Genomic DNA, 23,342 nt, shown 5'->3' with positions numbered 1-23,342 from the left:
ACTGTGTCCTTGGCTATATTTTGGGCACTTCTAGCAGGACTTGCTTCTGCAAACTGACCCCAAGTTCTTTGCCCTCAGTTTCCTTCAGTTGCCCGGGTCTGTGCCCAGCCCTCTCCCTTTTCTGAAAGCACACCTCCTTTTTGATTCCTAAGCAAGAGGAGGGTCAGAGCAGTGAGGGTTCGACATGCTTGACTTTCCCATGGTTTACTAAGCATTCGCCTCCCGCCCACATGGGCTGCCTGCCTCACCTCGGCAGATGCACCTTTCCCTGTCCCTGGAAGTCAGACAAATGAGACCCATCAAAGGCGTGTGGGATTCAGGGCCAAAGATAACTAACTAACTGCAACCCCATCCATGTCCTGCTCTTCCTGTGTCCCCTGGTCTCTAGGGCTTGGCCAGAAAGTAGCACACAGAGACTGATGCCTGAGCTATGGCTCTTATAGGGGTCACTGAAAAAGTGCCTCTTCTTTGTCAAATGGTCCACTCATACTTCGCAGTCCCATATAGCCAAGAGACACCATGAAAGCATTTCTAGAAGGTATATTGAAGAATAGAAGAAATACTCCAGTCAGGATGAGAAGGCTGATCTCAGCCTCCAAATTAAAAACAAACCAAACAACCCAAACAACAACCACAAAGATCTCTGCCAAAGCAATAACAAGCAGGATTCATTCAGTCTTTGATTCTATTCAACAGAAGTTTTTTAATGTCTACCAAGTGGAAAGACTCTGGGGATACAACATCCCTATCCCTATAGATAAAACATCACCTATCCTCATGGAGTTTTAATTCTGAATTAAAGTAGAAGCCATGACACCCTTATGCCAGAGAAAGACTGCTGATTTTTTTGTGTGTGAACAGGCAGGGGAAGAGAAGCCAACTTTGTTTTCCTGTCTTCCACCCCTGAAAACAAGGGGGACTGAGTTGGGGCCCTGGTGACCCTAATGTTCTCTATTGGGTCTGTTGTTGTTTTGCAGGAGTACGCTACAGTCAGCAGGGAAACAATGAGGTCACTTCCTCTTCAACAATCAGTCACCATGGCAACAGCGCCATGGTGACCAGCCAGTCAGTTTTACAGCAAGTCTCCCCAGCCAGCCTGGACCCCGGCCACAATCTCCTCTCACCTGATGGTAAAATGGTAAGTACACCTGGGCCATTGTAGCTCTGGAGCTGATAAGATAAGAGGCAAAACAAACACAACTTCTCACAAGGCCTGCCTCAAACAATGAACCATTGTAACCCCACAGGGGAAAATGGGGACTGTCCAGAGTTGGAACGGAAAGGTAGAGCTGGTGACCTAGCCTTTGGCGGGTAGAAGAGGTGTTCGGTTTGAACCCAGCCAATAAATCTGACAGAGCTCTGCTCTCATTTTATTGATTGAATGCCTCATAAAGGAGCAAGCCGGGTGGGACGCTGTTTGTTTTGGGGCTGCCAATGACATTTGTGTTGATAAAATGTTCATTCATCCCTCCCCTCCAAGGCCTCCAAAGCCAGTTTTTTAACCCAGAAAGCACCTCACTTTGTAACAAGTCTTCTCTTTACCAACTTTCTTGGTACTGGTGAGGAGAATCATTAGCAAGTCAGGATGCAGGCAAATGGCAGGAGATGGAAGAAGTTTCTGGAACTGAGATTCTGAAGGACATGCCTGCCATCTCCATGAAGATGGAAGCACAAAATGGCAGGCGGAGTGGGGTGGTGCTTAGAGCAAGGAAGGCGGACTTTGAAGTTACAATCACCTGCACATTCAGATCCTGGTTCCAACGCCTAATAGTGGCGTAGCCTTGGGAAGGTTAACTGAACTACCTTTGGTCTCTTTTCCTCATCTATAAAATGGGGGTGATAGCAATAGGGTTTTGGGGGAAATAAGCGTGATAACACATGTGCAATATTTAGCAACAGCGTTCAACACAGTCTTTATTTAATAAGTGGCAATGTTTCTGTTATGTTAAGGTTGATGTTATTCTCATTAAATGAAGTTTTCTGTAACTATGCCCACAGCCCCACACCCAGATGTAAGTTCGGCCTACTTGGTAAGGAATGGATAATTTAAATTTTTCAAGGTTCTAATCCTGTGGCAACACAAGGGCAGGGGAGAGGGACTTGTGAGACAAAAGAGGTATTTCGACACTAGTGAGGGTAGGAAGTGGAAAACTTTATTCTCTGGGTCATGCTTTGTGTTTGGGGGGAGGGAGGAGCTGCAGGTTCCTAACTTCCTTGCTGCAGGTGGAGCTGCACACATTCCCGCAAGGCATCTGACCTGGAGGCCAGTGGGGGCCAGAATGGGGAGAGGGCGGCAGGGAGCAGATGCCATTTTAGACCTTGACGTGTGTGCTGTGTAGGCAACACAGGAATAGTGAGTCACAGGTGATCAAGTCCCAGCTCCCTGGAGGAAAAACAAAGTGTAATTTCTGGGGGAGACCAGTTTCAGGGGATCTGAGCTGGTCTCCCTGGTGGCGGTTCTTGCAAACCAAAAAGGAAAGAACATCCAAGTGGGAGGCATTTTGCAGCCCTCTTGCCCTCCCCCCATCCCTTAAGAAAGATTCTTCCTGAAGAATAATTTGTGTTGACCACCTCGGGAAAGTCTTTATGATTTCTCAAGAGTCACGTCTAGAGCAAAACAAATTAGGGTTAAGCATTACCCAGGCTTCCCTAGAAAAAGAAGAGGTCCTCACTTCTCAGTAGATAAACTCTTCCAAGGCTCAGACTGGGGATGCAATTCAGGGGAATAGCTCTTGACTGACTGTGAGAAGCCTGGGGATCCATCCCCAGCACCACCAAAAGAAAAGAAAAGAAAAACCAAGTCTTGGCTCTTATAGCTTAAAAGTCCTTGGGGTTTCCCTTGCAGCTCTCACACTCTCCCCTCTTCCTCCTAAGAGGCAAGCTGCCTCACCCAGGTCTAGGCTGCCCCAAATGCAGCCTGCAGACAAACTTTTCTCTTCCCTCTCTACTCGGCAGTGCCCCACTGGGCAGTATATTACTGGATTGATGATTGACCAAGACAGCGCACCGCACTGTTAGCAAACATCTGGAAGCTTGTTTGCAGGGACCAGCTTTTCCCTTGTCTCCAGCACCCTGGCTCTTATGCTATGTCACTATCACTGGATGCCCCAAATCGAGAGTCTGCTCCCTGTTAATATATAACAAGTCCATCACAGATCTTGGTCTACCTTGGTTTAAAAGGAACACAGGCCAGGGACCCGCATGTCCAAGTCTTGTCTCTTGTCATTTACCAGCAGAAGGGTGGGAAAAGTGCTTAACTTCAGTTTCTTCATTGTGCCTACGTCACGGGTTGGGTGCAAAGATTGCTTACAGCTCTGTTCTAGGAATGACAGTCTCTGTGTGCTAACTTTCAGTAGGGCCCGCCTTTGAAATCTGCCCCCAGGGATCGGTTTTGGGAATAATGCCAATCTGTTTGAGCTTTCTTTTGCACTGTTGGCTCCCCACACCTCCATACCAAAATGGTATGCACTGACAAAAGTTGGTCAGGTTTAGGGTTGAAATCTATGTATGTCGAATTTTAAAATAAAATATAAAAAGAAAAAGCACATACTGGATACTTTCACGGTGTCAGGCAATATGGTCTAAGGGTGAAAAACTCAGGCCTTACAGGCAGATCATCTGCTTTCAGCCCCAATCTACCACTGGAGCACATTTCTTAACTTCCATAAACCTGTTTCCTTGTCTGAAAAATAGAGGTAATATTACCACCCTCATAGGTGGTAGGCATGTGAAGAAACTGGCACAGGGAAAGGACTGTAAATGGCAGCATTATATAATTCAATTCTCCAAACTGTCATGTTAGGGTCACCATGATATCCTTGGCAGTTCTCCGGCTTCTCTGTCTTTGAGGCAAATGAAAAATAGCGGTTGCCTTTTAGAAGAAGTCACTCGAGGAAGGCTACCCAAACAATAGTGAGTGGAAGGGATTTGAACTCTAGCAAAACTGGGTTCAAATTCTGGCTTCCTCTCTTACTAGTAAGTGACATAGAATTAGTCTAAATTCTTCTGAGGATCAGTTTCTTATTTTGTAATGCAGGGACAATAATAATAATGCCTGTCCTGTTTGGGTCATTATCTACTAAGGACAATGAGTGAAAGCAATTTACAAGCTCTAAAGCTATACACATTTAAATTGTTTTTAATCATTGGCATCCACATTTCTGTTCCGTTGCACTATCAAAACCAAATGTTGAAATGGCAGCAAGATGACTGTCTCTTCGTTGACTTTCTCCATTGACTATATTACCCAAGGGATTCAGTCTGAGAGCAGGTTACTGATTTTTTTTTTTTTTTTTTTATGACTCTGACATTTTGAAAAACAAGTCCAGCAAACAGGCTGGTTCTCTCTTGTTTGATGTGGTTGGAATTCCTTCTTGGTCATGTGACCTCTAACTCATTTCTTGATGCTCATTTTAAAAACACAAACAAACCTGTTTGGGTTTTTTCTTTCTTTTTTAAAATTAACCTTGGAAACTATGGGGTTGACCAGAAGGGCAGGGCCAGAGATAGCGTCTTACCTGGGCACTAATTTGAGACCTATAATCTGAAGAGCTCTAGGTAGCAAAAGATGGAAGAAGGAAAGCTGAATTACTCAGACACATGATGTATCCTAACTCTAAAGCATCTCCCAGGATTCCTGATGTCTGAGCTTATTTAGAATGAGGGGGGACAGTCCTTTCTTAATAACCATTTTAGAAAATTATTTTAAAACCATAAATAGCAAACTATCATGAAAAAGTGTGGGTATTAGACTGATAACTCCAATATAATTATAATTAATGGGGAAGAGTAAAAACATATCTGATAACATCAGGATCAAAACAAGCACATCTATTACAGTTGTTTTTGTTTAATACTTTCCAGGAAGTTTTAACCGACAGACATGTAGACATTTGTTCTAGCAAAGAAGTCTCTGTTAACATTTTGTGCTTGTGATGCAGTTATACACTTGGAAAAGTGAGGAAAAATGAGGAAAAGATACTGGTAGGAACAAGTAAAAGGATTCAATTAAGTGGCCAAGACAAAAGTAAATATATAAGAATGAGAGTAGATTTTCCTTCCTAATCTAAATACAATGAAGAAACAGAATGGAGAACTTGCTTAGTAGCTTATTATTACAATATCAGCTGCTTGGCAGGAGGGAGGGAGGGAAGGAAGGAAGGAAGGAAGGAAGGAAGGAAGGAAGGAAGGGAGGGAGGGAGGGAGGGAGGGAGGGAGGAAATGTATAGTGAAGAGTTGAGAAAAAAAACAGAATAATCCAATAATGTCTTAGCTCCCCCAACCCTTAGTAACAATTATGGGGTGAGGGGGAGGGGTTTCCTATATAATAGATAAAAACTTGGGTTCTAGGGTCAGACAGACCTGGACTTGAATAAAAGATGTGCCATTAAGTTACGGAATCTTAGACAGGATGCAAGTCTACTCTGTGTCTTGGTGTCTCATCCATGAAATGGGAAGGACAGAAGTATCCTGGGATTGTCGTGGGGTCTGTGAGTTAACACATGAGCAGGACTCAGTGAGAGTTTCCCTGCACTCCTGCCTGGTCCCTAATTACTCTCACTGGGGAATCCCAGGGCATTTCTTGAGCTATGTTTTTCGCAGTCATGTGTCTCTAGCACCAATAATATAGAAGGCAGAAAGCAGAACAGAGGGTGCACGCAAAGTGAGCTAGGGACACATGAGCAGAATTTCTGAAGCAAAAATAATGTGCAAAGACAACAACAAATGTAAGCACCACAAGAGCAGAGAGAATTTCCTGTTTTACTTACTGCCCTATTCTCAGCCACTAAAAGAGTATCTGTCCCACAGTAGGTACTTAATAATCATTGAGTGAACGGATGAATCAGTGAATGAATGAGTTAGCTGTGCCGAAGATTTGCTAAGTCATGTCATTCTGGAAACCGCCCTTGGTGGTTCCAGTTTTACTCATGCTCTCTTGTTTATCCTCTCCAGCAGATATCAGTTTCAGGAGGAGGTTTGCCCCCGGTCAGCACCTTGACCAACATCCACAGCCTCTCCCACCACAATCCCCAGCAATCTCAAAACCTCATCATGACCCCCCTGTCTGGAGTCATGGCCATTGCACAAAGTAAGTTCTCTTCTTGGTCAGAAAACTTGGGGCTGGGGGAAAGAATGGGAAGCAAATCAGCATGATTAGGAAAAGGACCATAGGCAATCCCCTTTGTATCAATCTAACTGCTTTAGTTCCTTTGCTCTCTCCTTAACAATATTCAGATTGTTTAGCTCAAAGCAAGAGAAATTTTTGGAATGAATTTGAATCCTGGTCACAGTTTACTAGCTGTACAGCCCAGGTCAAATCATTGAACCTTTATGAGGTTCAATTTCCTCAACTATATAAAATGAGTTGTTGAAACCATCAAATGACTGTGAATACAGACATGCTTGTAAATCTATAAAGCATGAATATGTATAATGTCACAGCTTATGTATGTGACAGATTTTTTCAGACAGTTCTTTGTGTTGGTGAGGATGGAGCAAGACATGATAGGTTTCCTTCTGAACAGGGAATTTATGTGGAGATGAGACCTCTTTAAATGTTGGTGAAAATACGTAGGGAGGATCCAGAGGGACACTGTCACAGTGTGTCTGAGTTTTGGAAACTTAAAGGAGAAATCGGTAATTTAGGCACTTGCCTAAAGACAGAGAAATGCACCAGTTCTGTTCAGCGCCAGGAGGCTCCTATCCTACATACAGCCTGTGCCCCATCCCAGCCAGCCATTCCAGACCACAGGGAGCCTGAGCAGGCTGTGGCTGTGCATGTCTCTGAGAGTTTTCACGTTGACAAGTGTCCTGTGTATTCAAGCTGTTGTTTCTTAAAACCACCATTGTGACCCTCGGAAGTATTCTGAGATGATTGGGGAGAGATCTAAGGGTGGCATATTATTCATCTTTTACTCTCTATTGCCCTGTGTCCTCTTGGCCTTTTTTATGTCTAGTGTCCTTATGAACCACCTCTGATTGTTCCTGAATCTTTCTTTCCTTCCCTCTTCTCTCCCTAAATCAGCTCTCAGATTTAGGATCACTTGGAACTTGAATCACCTCCTTAGGGAATGGACTTATGGGTCCTTTGAGGGCAGAACAGGGCTGGGCCCGTTGGAGGCACACAGATTTATTGAATGAGTGTAGCTACTGGGAAATTAACACATTCTACATTAATTTATGCAGAAGGAAAATGGGAATGGAGAAGCCTTTAGAGAATTTGCAAACTAAAAACTTATTTAAAATTTACTGTTTTTTCACTGAACCCTCTGGAACATGCATGGACAATGGTAACCAAATTAACACCAGATTTTGGATTGAGAATGAGATAGCATACCTGAAAAGCATGCTTGCCCTCTAAAAGATGTAAAAACCCCTGGGTAAGATGCTCACTTCCTTATTTCTGAAACGATACACAAAAGGACCCACTTGCCTTCCTTCTTCCCACACCAAGATTTGGCTGACATACACAGTTCTATATATTATTTTGGGGACAATCCAAACTAAAATTTTCTATAGAGCTATTGCCTATTTCTCAATTTCGTTCTTCCAAATTTTCCTCCGCCATACGTCTCCATCTCCCCACAATGGCCTCCTACAGCAGGTAGGCAGCCCTGAAAGGTACATGGACCTTAAGTGGATGTGTACTTGGGGTACACAGTGTGAAGAATGGCGAGGATCATCAGCAGACTCTGCTGAGACACAGTGGTCCCACCCCAAGGAGTGTGGTATAAAGAGCCGGTTGCAGGCATCCTCGTTGAGCCAACACATGTACAGAGGCTCTGCCTGGGGATAGGAGGACTCAGGACAAATGATTTGTCAATGCCAACTCCTCATTCTCTATTCATCTACTGGACTGCTTCCAGCAGATGCTGCTTAAGCAGGAATCTGTGCCCAGAAAACGGATGAAAATATCAAGAGTCACGCTGCAAGAACTAGAATGACATCAGAGGCTCTCCATCCTGGAAGTGAGGCACATCAGGATCACAGACTCTGTTGAAAATAAGATTCCTAGGCCCCACCTCTGAAGGTTCTGACTCATTAAGTCTTGGGCGGGGCTCAGGAATGTATATTTCTTTTTTTCTGTTTTTTTTTGGGGGGGAGGTTGGTTTGTTTTTTTCCTTTTGCAGTGCTGGGGGTCAAACTGGGGACCTCACACATGCTAGGCAAGTATTCTACCACTGAGCTACATCCCCAACTCCCGGAATGTATATTTCTTAAAGAGTGCCCCCAAAGTGGCTCTGAAGCTCAGGCAGGTTTCAGAACTATGCCTTCAAATATCAACCATTGTAGACAGGTTAATTTGCTTTTTCCGGGCAAAGATTTCCCCAACAGAGCAGTGGCCATCAAGTCCTGGAAAAACAACCAATCTGTGGGGCTTCCTAGGAGACTGAGACTACAAGTCGGAGGTGGCATAGTGAAACAGGATATCAGGATTTCAGGTGATATGCTGGCTTGGGGAGAAACTGACCCCCACCCCAGTCAATTGGAGATGATGCTATTCTAAGAATGATCAGAGGGTCCCACCCCCACCCCCCCCTCCACCCAGGAGAGTCAAGAGGAAGATTACTCCCCCTTCCTTTCTGTTCAGGGGTCTCGCCTTTTAGGTTCTGATAACAATATCAGCTAAAGCTCTGAGTAAGCAATTGTTAAGGACTTTGTGCTATCTCCGTGGGGGACTTCCCACAGTGCTACTTATGAAACCATCTCTGTTTCAGGAACGGCTCTCTAGGTGTCCTTTCTGCATCTACCTAAAATAGACTTTTTTTTTTCTGGATTTCTTTCTTCAATTCCATTCTTCCCCTTACTTCACTGAAAGCATGAACAAAGGAACTTTGTTCCAGGAAAGAGGTCAGGGTGTCTTCTCTTACCCCCACTCCAACCCTGCCTCAGCTGTCTTCCCCAGAGTCCTGCCCAGGGAACAGCTAGAGTGTGGATACCAGGGGACCCAGTCCTTACAGTGCTGGTCCAGGTCCTAAAGAGGCCTCAGGATATAGACACAGTACCAAGCCACAGAGGTCCTCCTATCTCTGGAACAGAAAGACGGCAAGACCCACTGTCACTACCAGGGCTGACTTTGACTTAGTACTTCCTCCTTCCCAAACATGGCCCTTTTGATACCACAAGCCCTGTGCTGACAGTTTGGATATACCTACTTCATAGACCCACTGAGCTCCAGTGCTTTCCTCCCTGCTCTGCTAGTCAAGAGTTGGCACTTGACCTCCCTTCGGGTCTTTGTACAGTCTGCTAAATAGGGTCTTCAGACCTTTATTTTGAATCGAAATGTGGGTCCCTGCACACACTGCCCTCTACTGGAAAGATAATCCTGGGCAATGACCCATGACCCAGAGTGGACACCTGTCACTCTCTGAGGGACCAGGACAAGTCTTTTTTTTCACCCGTCCAGCATGGGTAGAGCAGGCAAGTAGAGTCAACTTTCCCAGGTTTCTGGTAAACTCAAGGGAGCTGAGTTTGGGAGGTGGCATAGGACTTTGGGAGATTCTCAGGCTCCAATCAGATTAGTTTAATACTTGTCTTCATTCCACAAACCACTGTGGAATTTGAACAAGGAAATGAGTCTCTCCAAGTCTCAGTTCCCTTGTTCCTAAAGTCGCCTCCCATGCCATCTCTTACATAACAGGCTCATCCTGCATGCATTGAGCAGGGGGTCCTTCAATGGCTGTTGTCATCCATTCACCTCTTCTCATCCCGGAAGCCGTCTCTGACCTTTCTCTCTTGTCTCCACAGGCCTCAACACCTCCCAAGCACAGAGCGTCCCAGTCATCAACAGTGTGGCCAGCAGCCTGGCAGCCCTGCAGCCTGTCCAGTTCTCCCAGCAGCTGCACAGCCCTCACCAGCAGCCCCTTATGCAGCAGAGCCCCGGCAGCCACATGGCCCAGCAACCTTTCATGGCTGCTGTGACTCAGCTGCAGAACTCACACAGTAAGGACACTGGAGTGATTGGGAGGAAGCAGCCCGATCTCTTTCCTCTTTGGAAGGTTTTTGGCTTGGTCACTTGTCTTTACTTATAATCAACCAAAATGATTTATCAAGCACAACTCTTGTGCCTTGCTCTTCCTTTCTGATCCTCTTATCAACCCACAAGATTCCCAGGGGCAGGTTTGTGAAGAACAACTTAGGCCTACGTGTAAAGGGGAGTTGGAGAGAGAATGCGGAATGCACACCAGGGTTTCCCATTCCAGCATCTGTGGAAAAGATACCCCTGATCAGCTGCAGCACCTTTCCCAGGGAGTCAGCTTTGCCTTTTCAATCCAAGATTCCAAGCAGCCATTACCAAATAATTAGAGTAGGCATATAGTGTGTATCTTGTTTGTCTCTCTGAAATAAAAGAATTCCTAGACCCTCAATTTATACACCCTAGATATCTCTAATCAAAAAATACAAACATAGGTGGAAACTACCACCTGCACACCACCCTGAATGAAGAGCGTCAGAGTTACTACCCCTTGCACAGAAGATACCCCACATCCAGTTTCTATACCTCCCGTAAGTCTGCCTATCTCTATCTTCCATCCTGAGACTCCAGACCTCTAGGCTTCTAGGCCTCCAGCCAGGTCTGTCTATAGTTCCTGGACTGTGAGTTTGGGAGGAGTCATGGAAAGAATGGACAGCATCCCTGCTTCAAAAACACCAGGGAAGTGTCCAGGGGAGACTTGTCTTAAGTCAGAGAGACCTGGATTTGAATACTGGCTCTGACACTTAATGGCTATGCAGCAACTGGCAGATTACTTACCTATGCTGATTCTTTTTCTCCCTGGATAAAATGAGAATAGTGTGCTTTATAGGATCATTATGAAAATTAAATAAAAATTGTGGTGAAGTACATCTGCTAAGCATAAAGAGTTATAGAAATGCAAGTGATTGCTTACTAAGGGAGTCCTAGAGGACAATGGAAAAGAGGATTGGGGTTTCTCCACGGAAAAAAGCTGTAGGTCTAAAAGTGAACAGCCTTCTATCCTCAGGGCTTGGTCCCTACTCTGGCCGGCAGAGCTGGTTCTGGGCACCATCTCACATTCCAATCACATATTCGTGGTCTCTAAAAATCTGCCACATCCTGTAGCAGAGTCTCAGATCACGTGTGCCTCACTTCTCTCCCCCATAGCCTGGTAATATGCGCTTTCCTTGCCTCGACCCGCTTGCCTGGGCAGGCTCCCTTACTGGCAGATAGACAGAGTGATCACCAGTGACCTGTGGGTTGCTGAGGCCCAGCAGCCACAAAGAGAGAACCCAACAACATCCCTACACAAGAAGAGCGAACTGGGGTGGCACTGTGATCTTTGTCCCCGTCCCCACTGGAGGACTCCTTGCTAGGCTCTGCGTTCTGACAACAGGCTGGTCCCTCCCTTGTGGCCAAGCATCTGCATATTTTCATTAATCTGTCATGTGATCTGGAATTTAGATTATTCTCTTTTAAAATTTTATTTGTTCTTTTTAGATATACATGACAGTAGAGTGTGTTTTGACATATTATAGACACAGGGAGTATAACTTATTCTAATTAGGATCCCTTTCTTGCAGTTGTACATGGTATGGTATTTCACTGGTCTTGTGTTCATATATGCACATAGGAAAGTTACGTCCTATTCATTCTACTGTCTTTCCTATTCCCATCCCCCCTTCCTTCATTCCCCTTTGTCTAATCCAGTGAACTTCTATTCTTCCCTCCCCGCTAGATTATTCTTATGGATAACTAACCTGAGTCAAAACGTTCTAGATGTGGTGAACAAGTACTTGTAAAACAGAACATCAAGTCACATGCTCCTGAAAGTTTTATTTGAATCTGGTTTCCTTTGGTTTATCCTATTTTCTTGATGTCATAAAGCTGTGACATCATTTCAGTGCAAACTAGAATAGCCCAGAATAATACGGTTAATTGCACATGAGTTTAATTACAGTTGTTAATTAGTCTACAACTCTGGCAGGAGACCTGGAGTTCGAGTCATGGCTAAAAGAATAAGCCTGTGCTTCATGTTGGCTGGCTACTTAGAATTTTTTTTTTCTTTTTTGGGATAGTGGAGATTGAACCCAGGGATGCTTTACCACTGAGCCACATTCCCAGGCCTTTTTATTATTTTATTTTAAGACAGTATCTCACTAAGTTGGTGAGGCTGAATTCAAACTTGCAATCGTCCTGCCAACACGCCTAGCTAGAACATTTTTTGACTTAAAATATCAGATGTGCCACAGATGCCTAAGGATCACTGACTGATGGGAGGCACCTATTATTTCACTGAAAGTCAGAGGAACAGAAGTGTTCCCAAGCACCACTGTGTACTAGGCACTATGCAAGGCTGTTCATGTATTTGGTACAAAGTAGTTTAAAAATGGTATCTGCTCACCTACAATAGCAATCAGTCCCATTTTACAGGTGAGGAAACTGAGGTTATGTAACTTGATAAAGGGGCCAGGACTTCGCCACATTGTACTGTTTTCCACACAGAACCATCACCCTCTTTTATCTGCCCAGGCAAACAGGAGCTGTATAACATAGAATGCGGGGGACTGTTGCTGCATATATAACTGTGTCTACACTTTGATTTTGTCTTCCTTCTCTCTCTGCAGTGTATGCACACAAGCAGGAGCCCCCCCAGTATTCCCACACCTCCCGGTTTCCATCTGCGATGGTGGTCACAGACACCAGCAGCATCAGTACACTCACCAACATGTCTTCCAGTAAACAGGTAATGCCAACAGAACAGGGCGGGCATGGGGTGGCGTGACAGAAGCTATTGCTGTGATGAAGATGTGGATTCGGCTACTTCCGAGGTTTCTTTAGTTACTTGCTAAAAGAATCCCTGAGGTCACAAGCCAAAGGGGCTCCCCCAGATTCCCCAACAAGAGTGTAAATGAGGACTGGAGTTTGCCAGTCACTGGAGCTGAGATCACACAGAGCCGTTAGGCACTGAGATTGAGCACTCAACGGTGGAATGGTGGAAGACTGTGGAAAGGTCATTTCCAGGGAGGGTTCAGGAAATGGTCAGACCATTTGTTGAGTTTCTTACTTTGCCAAAGTGGTCAATGGGGCAGGTGAGTGATGCATCAGGAATCCTGAGACTGATATCCCCAGGCCAGAATCCACATTAGACACAGATACCGTAAGCTCTAGGGAACAACCTGATTCTGTGATCCCATGGGGACTCCCCAACAGACAGCATGGCCATTTCAGGGGTCTGCATTCACTTGGTGTTTTATCAAGAAACTTAGAATCAACTTCCTGGTGTGCTAAAAGTGGGGAATCCAGAGACTTAGTCACCACTCAGGCTGATGAGTAATTGCCACCTCCCCACAGAGGAGATGAACTAGTAAAGACAAGCAACCAACAACAGGGCTCATGGCTGCAGCTCAGACAGCTGGACTACAGCGGGACCCTGTGGGTCAGAAAACAGGGTGAGGTGTCTGGACACAGAATGACTCCAGAGAACACAATAAGACCTTTTAGCAGCTGGGGTCTGAGCAGCGTGGGAACTGTTTGGCCTTTATTGATTACTAGATAAGAAGGCGACAACCTTGAACTTCACGTCAGAGGCACTCAGCAGGATTCCGTCTAGTTGATGGTCTTTTTCCATCTGAGCTCTGGCAAATCATACCTCATCCACTACCTTGTGCTTCTGAGCGGATTCTTTCATGGGCTCAGCAGTCTTTGTTCTTTCCTGTGGCCCATCTTCTTCTAGCCCTAGATGAAGGGGAGCAGGTGGGTTCTGTTCCTGGCTCTGCCATTAACTATTGCTATTGCTGGTGAACTTGACCTCCCTGATCCTTCATGTCTTCATCTTTAAAATGATGATGGTTGTCACATCCTCTTGTTTCAAGGATTTGGTGAGGTCTCATAGATCAAGTGCCTGGCACATCTTGAGTGTTGAAACACACATGGCCTGAGCAGCTGGGCTCTGGCATTGTGGGTGGAGGGAGAGGGGTGTGGGATCTGCTTTGCCACTCTTCTCTCACCCAATAGAGGATTAAAGGACAACCCCCACCCCACCCTGTTGCCCTGCCCTTCGACTCCCGTGCGATTTCCCACTCTTTGTAGTGAGCAGGGAAAACATTTATCTGTGCTCACAAATCTCAGTCAGGAGGGCAGCCAGGCGCAGCAGCCCTGCTTGGGAATACCTTCCCCTTTGAAAGGTTTATCAATCCATCTGCCACTTGGTCAGTCCTAGACAGGACTGTAATTAATTATTCCTGTCTTTCCCAAGTTGACTTTGATGCTTGCTTGTTGAAATGAGTCCTATGAATTCAGGAAATGGTCTCTTAATCAGAATGTTTTAAGATGCTCCCCGAAACACTGCCACCAGCACCCAAGTGCCTTCTTTCCTCTATGGGACAGAGTAGCCAGCCAACCTTGACACTGCATGAGCTGCCTCTAGATCTATTCTGAACCTGTCTCTGTGTCCCCAGACAGTTCAGAAATCTGGAAAGAGATTCGTCTTTACAATTAGGAAGATGATCATTATACTCAGAAAAAACCTCATGTGGCACTTTACAGTTTATATTTCTCATGACCATTATATCATCATTTTCTTTCTTTTTTTTTTTCCTGCCTCTGGATTTATTTATACAAACAGCACAGGAGGACACCAGTCCCCATAGATAGGGGCTCAGGGGTCACACCAGTCTTTCTGTCCTCACATTCACAGAGGTTTTTATTATGGAGTCTTCCCAGAGACCTGGGCACCCTTGGGGGCGGGAGTGGATGCTGATACTGGAACTGGAGTTGCAGCCTGGATCTTGGTTTGGGCTTTGGCCTTTGGCTGGCAGAGCCTGCGTTCCCTGGCCATGCTTGGGATGGGCAAGCAAGGCAAGGTGTTCGAGTTTGTGGCTGGCACCCTTTGGTATCTTGGGCTTCACCTCCTTAGGCTTTACCAGGGCCTTGACAGCCTCAGCACGTGCACTCACGGCCTTGGTGTTGTTTGCCTGCATCTTTTTCAGGCTCTTCTTGCTGTGCTTCTTGGAAAAATGCTTATTTCTCAGGAACTTGGGGTCTACCCCCTTAAGAGATTCATATCTCTGTGATGGGGTTTCTTGATTCCATTTCTGTGCCATTTTCGGGATTGGTTGTGCATAGTGTGGTTCTTGGACTTGGCCATGTCTGCACCGTAAGCCGCTGCTCCCAGAGCGGTTGAGACCGGAAGAGGAAGAGGCATCATTTTCTTTTTATTGCAATCTAAGTACAAAGAAACTGAAGCTCAGAAATAGAGAGTGACCTGCCCAAGGTCAGACACAGATGATAAATTCTAGAGCTTGACCTCTGGACTTCGGTCTTTGACTCCAGATCCTGGGCTATTTGCACTTAAACAATATTTGTCTTCCAATACCCATCTTTTCTTCTTCTTCTTCTTCTTTTTTTTTTTTTTTTTTTTTTTTTTTTTTTTAGTACTGGAGATTGAACCAGGGCTGTTCTACCACTGGGTTACATCTCTAGCCCTTTTTATGTTTTATTTTGAGACAGGATTTCTCTCAAGTTCCTTAGGGCCTTGCTAAGTTACTGAGGCTGGTCTTGAACTTGCAATCCTTCTGCCTCAGCCTCCTGAGTTATTGGGATACAGGTGTCACCCCACACCCAACCCAATACCCATCTTTAAAATTCCCTTGGCAATTGCTGCTTGCTCTTGTTGTCTGTGGTGCTCAGGAACCAAAGTAAAAATTAAGTTTCTAATCAGAAAATTGTCTTCTTTCACACTAAAGGACAAAGAGAAATGGAAAAGTTAGAATGAAGTAAAACAAGGGTCAAGGGCCTCTTCCTGACAGCTGAAAATATCCAAGGTGAAGACACTTTGTACAAACTCTGTTCCTAGGGCAAAAAGTCACAAATGAGTTCCCAGAGAGACCTGGTAGCAATTTTTCTTCTTCTTTGTTTTAAACTATTTTTTTTTTCCCAAGAGGGATTTTAAAACCATTGCTAGGCATCAGAAGGTATATGCGGCGAGGGGAGAGAAGGTTTTCCTGCTCAAATATGTTGGCGGAGCTGGATTAAACATAGTTAAACACCTCGGGCAGGGCTTCTTAGAACGTTTCACTTCCTGCCGTGAGTGTAGAAGTGGGCCATTGGTGTGCACTGTGCTCAGGACACGGACACATTCTGGGCAATGCTATTTTAGAGGCATGTGCAGTGGTAGGAAAAGCTGAGAGACCTTCATTAATCCCAGCTCCATCCCCCTCTGCTGTGTGACCTTGGACAGTTAATTTCCCCTGTGTAAGACTCGATTTCCTCATGTATGAGTGGAGGAAATCCTACCCCCATCTCACAAAATATTCAAAGTGGAACTCCCTCCCTATTCCTCTCCTATTTGTGATTCTTTCTGGAGACTTGTGTTTTCCCTTGCACCGATTCCTTCAATGTTGAACACAGTGCTTGGTCTTTGTGTGGTCAAAGACTTTCCAACAATAACACCTCTCAAGCACATCCCAGCTCCTGATCCCTGTTTTCCATTCTGCTGACACAAAGGCCCCCTCTCAACCACCTCCCAAGAGAACAGCAAGTAGTTCAGGGGTTGCTCAAAGCACCCAAGTCCTTTGTGTTTACCTAAATGCCTGAGCTAAAGTAGATGTTCAGTAAAGATGAATGGATGGATGGATGGATGGATGGACGGACAGACTCTGAATTAGTATTTTTTGAGTACCTCCCACTTTCCAAGAAGCCCTCCAGGCACTTTTCTATCTTACTTTATCTGGTTAACCCCCCTACTCATCCTGCAAGGTAAATATTTGTATGCCTGATTTACAAAGCAGAAAATTGAGGTTCTGAGATGGGGAGGACGCTGGACAAGTTCACACAGATAATAAATTCCAGAGTTGGACTTTCAGACTTTGGTCATCTCATTCCAAATCCATGAAACAACATTCACCTTCCAATATCCATTTTTAAGCATCCATACTAGAGACCCGAGACTATGTAAGTGTAAGGCTAAAACCAGTCTGTGAACTTGCATCTGTCTGACCCCAGTACTTCCTGTTATCAAGACAGGCATGCCCCAGGGGCCTTGGGGATCACGTTGCAGGAACCCCAGGCTGGCACTTTCTTCTGCCAAGAATTCTTCTGCAGCTACTGCCATCTGTCCTTCCCAGAGCATATATCTCCCCCTCCTCCTCAAGTCGTGGGTGCTGGCAAGTTGCTTTCCGAGTGGGTTTGTGCCTGCGTTCTTGCATAACAATGCTCCACCAGTCTGGAAACCAGACCGCAGCACGCACTGACCTTGGTTAGGACAAGTGTGGGCAGGCTGTAAACCGACTCTTGTTTCCACAACTTTCTCTACCCACTGCTTGATTCCTACTTTATAGGGAGGTCAAGAGAGGCCCCCAGAGCAGTCACTAGTCAGGGGTGCTGACAAGAAAGAGGTGGATAGCCTCATCATAAATTCTCAGCAGCTGTACCCTCTCTCCCAACCCTCCTCACGGGGAGCGGGGTAGAATGGTCTAATGGCTAGGCACCAACCCAGGACTTAGGCCAATCCAAGCTCCAAATTCTATCACTTTCTACTTGTGTGACCTCAGGGAAATGTGTTAGCCTCTCTGAACCTCACCTATTAAATGAAGGTAATGACACCTTTTCTCATGGGATTACTGAAAGGACTAATTGTAAGAGAACTTGTGAAACATGTCACTCAGTTGCCTGACCCAAAGGAAACACCCAGTTCATGGAAGCTGGATCACACTTGGCTTCCCTCGATGGCAACACTGGGTGTCTCCAGAGCTTGGGAAGGAGATTTTTAAATGGCAAAGGGCATTCCCCCCACCCCCGCCCCTCCATTGCCACACTGAAGATAGGAGATGATCTTATGTAATGGTTAGAAGCACAAGCTTTGCTGTCATGAGAACCTGGCCACGTTACTTATGACCTCTTTAGGCTGTATTTCCCTCATCTGTAAAATTGGAATTATAGTTTTTACTTTTGATTAACAGAGCTGTAATCTCTCTGTAATCTCTTAATCTCACTTAAGTTAATAAGGATAGAAGTGAGTTACCTGTGCTAGCCTTCTCCCTTTTCTCACCCTCCATTCTCTCTAGAGACCACTGCAGACTGACTTTAGTCTCCACGTTCCACCGTATCCCATTGGCTCCCACCGCCACGTTGCTAAGTCCAGTGGTTACTTTTTAATACCTTTGACACAGTTGATCTCTCCCTTCCTTTTCCCTGATTTTAGGATGCCATCTTTCTGGTTCTCCTCCTACAGCACTGGGCCCCTCCTCTTCTGCTTACCTAGCAACTCATCTTCTCAACATTAATGTGTTAGAGAGAACAGGTCTCTTTCTTCAGCCTTGTCTTGTCTATAGCTGAGTGTCCTCCAATCCCATAACTTTGGATCAAGTATATGCACTGACAAGTCCTGTAATTCAGTCCTGACAATTGACTCCTTGACAAATGCAGTGTATTAGGCAGGGACACAAACATGCCTAATATATCTGATGTCTCTCAAACTGAACGTACCTAAAATAGGAACTCTCCATTTTGCCCCTATTTCTCCTCACCCAAATTTATTCCTCCTTGGGCTTCTCTACTTCCAAAAATTGTACCATTTGTTTATGTGAGATGCATGAGAGTACTCCTTTTTAAAAAATCTGTTCTCATTAGTTACACATGATAGTAGAATGCATTTTGACACATCATACATAAATGGAGAATAACTTTTCATTCTTCTGCTTGTACATGATGTAGAATCACAGCGGTTGTAATCATATATGCACATAGGGTAATAATGTTCAATTCATTCTGTTCTTCCTATCCCCATACCCCATCCCTCCCTTCACTTCCCTCTGTCTAATCCAAAGTACCTCTATTTTTCCCTAGTCTCAACCCCATTGTGAATTAGCATCCACATGTCAGAGAAAACATTCAGCCTTTGATTTTTTGGGATTGACTTATTTTGCTTAGCATGATATTCTCCAGCTCCATTCATTTACCAGCAAATGCCATAATTTCATTCCTCTTTAAGGCTGAGTAATATTCCATTATATATGTGTGTGTGTGTGTGTGTGTGTGTGTATGTACATGTATATGTATATGTATATGTATATCAATCACATTTTCTTTATCCATTCATCTGTTGAAGGACTTCTAGGTTGGTTCCATAGTTTAGCTATTGTGAGTTGAGCTTCTATAAACATTGATATGGCTACATCACTGTAGTACGATTTTAAGTTATTTGGGTGTAAACCGAGGAGTGGAATAGCTGGGTCAAATGGTGGTTCCATTCCAAGTTTTCTGGGGAATCTCTATACTGCTTTCCTCTTGTTTCTTCTCTCCACGCCACACATCTGGTCCATCAATAAGTGCTGCTAGGGATCCTTCAGAATACGTCCTAAATCTGACCACTTCTCCCCGCTCCCACTGGGACCATCCTAGTCTTAGTTCAGGCACCCCTTGTCCCAGCTGATCCCTTCAGAGGCCCCTAGCTCCCACGTCTATCCTTGTGTCACCATGTTCTGTCCACCACCCAGCAGCCAGAGTGGTCTCTTAAAAAGAGAAATCAAGCATGTCCTTCCCCTGTCAAAGCTCCCCAGCAGCTTTCCATTGCGACGCAACTGAAATGAAAACTTACGAGGCTCTGCATGATCAGACCACTGCTGGCGTCCCCATTCTCCCTCCCTCGGCTTCAGGGGTTCCAAGCTGAAGGGATCCCACTTTTTAATGTGCATCTTTACATGCTTGCTTCTTCATTTCGTTCAGCCCAAATGTCACCAACTCGAAGAGGCCTCTCCTAACCCTCTCCCTAAATTATTCCCTTTTCCTTCAAATCACCCTAACCTCCCACCATGCTTATTTTCCTACAAAGTACTCATCTCCACTTGTAAGTTGATTGTATAGGAAGATGTGTATATGTGCTTACTTGTCATTCAAAACTCCCATTAGAGCAGAAACTCTATGAGGTTGTGGGCAGACCTTGTCCACAGCTGCATTCCCTAGACTCCAAAAGTGCAAGTCCATGGCAGGCACCCAACCATGTGTCTAATGAATGAGTGACAACCACCTACCTCAGAGTGTTGATGGGAGAATTATTTTGCAGTGTTGGGAATCAAAACTAAGGCCTCAATCATGCTAGATGAGTGTTCTACCCCTGGGCTACAGCCCCAGCCCATGATGGAAGAAATAAATTCAAGGATGTGCATAAAACCCTGAGCATGGCTCCTGGCAGCCAAATTGGAAGGACCCCAATCTGCGTAGCTGTTACCCTCACGTAAGAAACCTTCTCAGGATGAGGGCCATCGCTACCATACCTTTCAGATGGATGGTCTCTCACGGATCTTATGGGGAGGCTCCTGTTGGGGCTGGGTGTGCTGGGCCTCCAGTTCTAAGGGACCACAGTGCACCCCTTATCAGATGTTTGTGTTTAGACTCTGAAGGGGGCAAATAACTCTAGTTCCTTTGACAACATTTAGGGCTCTGCCACCATTTTATTATGTGAGCAAACATTTGATAGCTGGGAAGCCCATCCCTAATGACAGGTCATAGAATCTCACTGGCGTCTCCTTATCTGTCCTTCTTGTTTGCTCTTCTATTGAAACCTGCAAGGTCACAAGCCATTTTCTCTCTCCTCCACCTGAAATCTGAAAATTGGAAAAAAGCTGATAGTGGAAAGTAAAGAGGCTCAAGAATGGGGGTGGGCAGAGGGAGGAAGAGGAGGCAAAGGGTATCAAGAGAACCCTGACCACGCCCTCAAGAATGCAGGAGGGACAGAAACCTGTCTCCTTACACGAACGCACCCCTCAGGCCCACTCTTAGGAACCCTCAAGAGCAACATGGATAGAGGCCCCCTGTGCAGGACTGTGTCAACACCACTCAGAGGACTTCCCCTCTAGCGACCCATCCAAACCCACCACACCCTCCATTTCATGTGGGAAGAAACTGAGGCAGAGAGAGAGAGAGTGTGTAACTTGACCAAAACACAAGGATAAGTAAGTAAAAGACTCCTAACCCCAATAAGATCTCATGCTGGGAGATCATCCAGAAGCCATTTGAGTCTCTGACTGCACACTCTCCCATTTCCATGATCACTAGCTCTCTTTAAGCCTTGTTGTCCTAATCTGTGAAGTAGATATAATGGTAGCTCCATACAGGGTTGTGGTTGGGAACACTGATTAATGAGATAATAATGGAATGACAAACCTCTGGCAGTAGTGGTAGGGGTGTGTGTGTGTGTGTGTGTGTGTGTGTGTGTGCGCACCCACATGCATGAGGGGGGACAGACAGGGGGTGGTCCTTGATAGAATAAGTCACTAAGCCCAAAGGCAGAACCTTGGATGCCAACAAAAGTACAAGGGGAGGAAGAAACAGGAAAGGGAAAGGAGAATATGATGTTGCAGAACAGTTAAAAGGGAAGAGGTCCAGTGCTCTGGATGGGGAGGCTGCCCCACACAGGTGGAGTAGCTCCTCTCAGCTGCTCCAGCCATTCTGTGGTCTCCTTTTCCAGCCCCCACCCCCAGAAGCATAGCATCAGAGGCTTCATTGGGATCCTTTCCCCAGTTCTTCAAGTTTCTGGTCCTAAAAGTAACAATTCTTGAGAAAGCATTTTGCAATTTCTGAAGTTCCTTCTGGGTGGAAAGTTGGAGTAAGGGGTCATTTCCTCACACGCCTTCAGGCTTCACTACTCCACGTAGATCAGTAGCATTGACACAGCCTGGGGAATTCTTAGAAATGCAGATTCCTCGGCCCATCCAGCCTGAGAATCAGAATTGAACCAGAGTCTATGTTCTAATGGGCTCTCTGTACTGGTAGGTCCGTGAAAGTTTGAGAAGCAGTGATTTAGGGCACCCCTGCACTTAAAGATCTTAGGAAGAAACACATAAGAGACGAGAGCTCCCCACCCAACTGCCTTTGCCCTGAGTGCTCTATAAATACCACTCTCACAGAAAGAGGAGCCCTACTTCAGGGTTAAACTCAGCACATTAGGACTATTTCAAGGTCCCCAGCAATTCACTTTTCGCTCCTGAAGTGGCCAGAAAAGCCAGCTCCAGGGAAGTGTGCTTCAGAACCAACACTGTAGACCTGCATAGCCCTAGATGCCCAGAACTCCAGCCCCAGTTCTCTGCTGGCTGAGCCAGGTGTCAGCTCCCTTGGAGAAGCCAAACTAATGGACCATGTCCCTGCCCAGTGCACACAGCTGAGCTCTCTTCTCTCTCTTTGCAGTGTCCACTGCAAGCCTGGTGATGTCCACACATCACTTACTTGGTGCACAGCAACAAGGACTCTTATTTTTCACACCGTCACCCTCTGGGCAGCTGTCACAGAAAAGCCCAGTGACCTGACAAGCACCTGTGAGAGGTCCCTGCTTAGCTGACATCCTGCTGGCACCGCAGACAATCCGCTCTTGGGAGGCACAGCCTGAAGCCCAGCTTCCCTTCTATGCAGTATTGTCATGATGCCTCTCCCAAAATGTCAAGTGCTCCTGTCCATCCTAGAGCTGGGCCACCTGAAACCGCACAGGAGGAAGAGAGAAAATGGCAGAGCCCGTGTTGTGACCCTTCATCGAACAAACTGATGTGAAAACTTGAATCTGTTACTGAAACAAGGAGAGGAGGACACGCACTGTTGAACTGAGCCAAACCCACTGTAAATATCAGCAAACTCTCTCTCCCCACCCCAGCCCAAATGATCCTGAGATTTCTTTTAAAGAAGTAAATTTGTCCAATGGGTGTAAACTATAAACTAATTAAGTGCAATTTCCCCTCCGCATCATCTCCCTCTGCCCTGTATATAATACTAAAGTGCCTACTAGTTTTCTTTGTAAAGGTCAGAGTTGAACTTTCAAAGGTGATTTGCCACCTCTCTCTTCCCCATGGAGAAACACCCTAAATGGGAAGTGAAGCCCTTCACCAGCCTCCCTCCAGCCTGGACACATGGAAGGACAGCATCCTTTGGACTGACCACCAGCTAACATTGATCTCCCAATGTTAAGACACATCTCTGGATGCCTGGAGGGGCCAGAGATGTCAGAGTGACGTCCTGGCTTCCTGTGGGGCTAGCAGTTCAGCCAGGGCACACCCAAGAAACCTCAGGGCAGGGACACTGACTGGCTGATAGCAAAAGAAAAAGTGCCATTGCAGGAAGCCTCCTATTAAAACAGTTTATTTTATCACTGCCCAGAGTCATATTTCTATCCCAGACACCTTCCCTGCCATGGTTCCATCCAGACCCCTGCCCCTGGTCTCCTTGGGGTTTTCCACTTACCCCACTGGGATCAAAGCATGTGTCCCCTAGGATGTGGAGAAGCCTGGACCCACTGTCACATCCCTGGAGTTTTTGTGTCAGTTTTTCTGCTATTCAAAGTAGGGGAGCATTGGTTCCCCCAGTCAGCCCCACAAGTCCTGTGAAGGGATCTGGCTGGAGCAGG

The 23,342-nt window shown here is 45.7% G+C and overlaps 1 protein-coding gene across 4 annotated transcripts in view; it reads left to right on the top strand.

The window, feature by feature from the left end:
- Hnf1b (HNF1 homeobox B) overlaps positions 1–23,084 on the top strand; it is a 52,483-nt gene extending 29,399 nt beyond the window's left edge. For 2 of the 4 annotated variants that reach the window (XM_047546978.1, XM_047546976.1), the window contains exons 5-9: positions 978–1,138; positions 5,956–6,088; positions 9,748–9,942; positions 12,583–12,701; positions 22,139–23,084. In XM_047546978.1, the coding sequence (XP_047402934.1) occupies positions 978–1,138; positions 5,956–6,088; positions 9,748–9,942; positions 12,583–12,701; positions 22,139–22,159 (629 nt within the window). In that variant the 3' untranslated portion in view covers positions 22,160–23,084. Of the gene's footprint in view, positions 1–977; positions 1,139–5,952; positions 6,089–9,747; positions 9,943–12,582; positions 12,702–22,138 lie in introns of all 4 variants that reach the window. The other 2 variants (XM_047546977.1, XM_047546975.1) reach the window with 1 other exon arrangement.
- The last annotated feature ends 258 nt before the right edge of the window (positions 23,085–23,342 follow it).

Source organism: Sciurus carolinensis, chromosome 3, assembly GCF_902686445.1.
Source record: "Sciurus carolinensis chromosome 3, mSciCar1.2, whole genome shotgun sequence".
NCBI lineage: Eukaryota > Metazoa > Chordata > Mammalia > Rodentia > Sciuridae > Sciurus > Sciurus carolinensis.
This window is presented reverse-complemented; position numbering and strand designations above follow the sequence as displayed.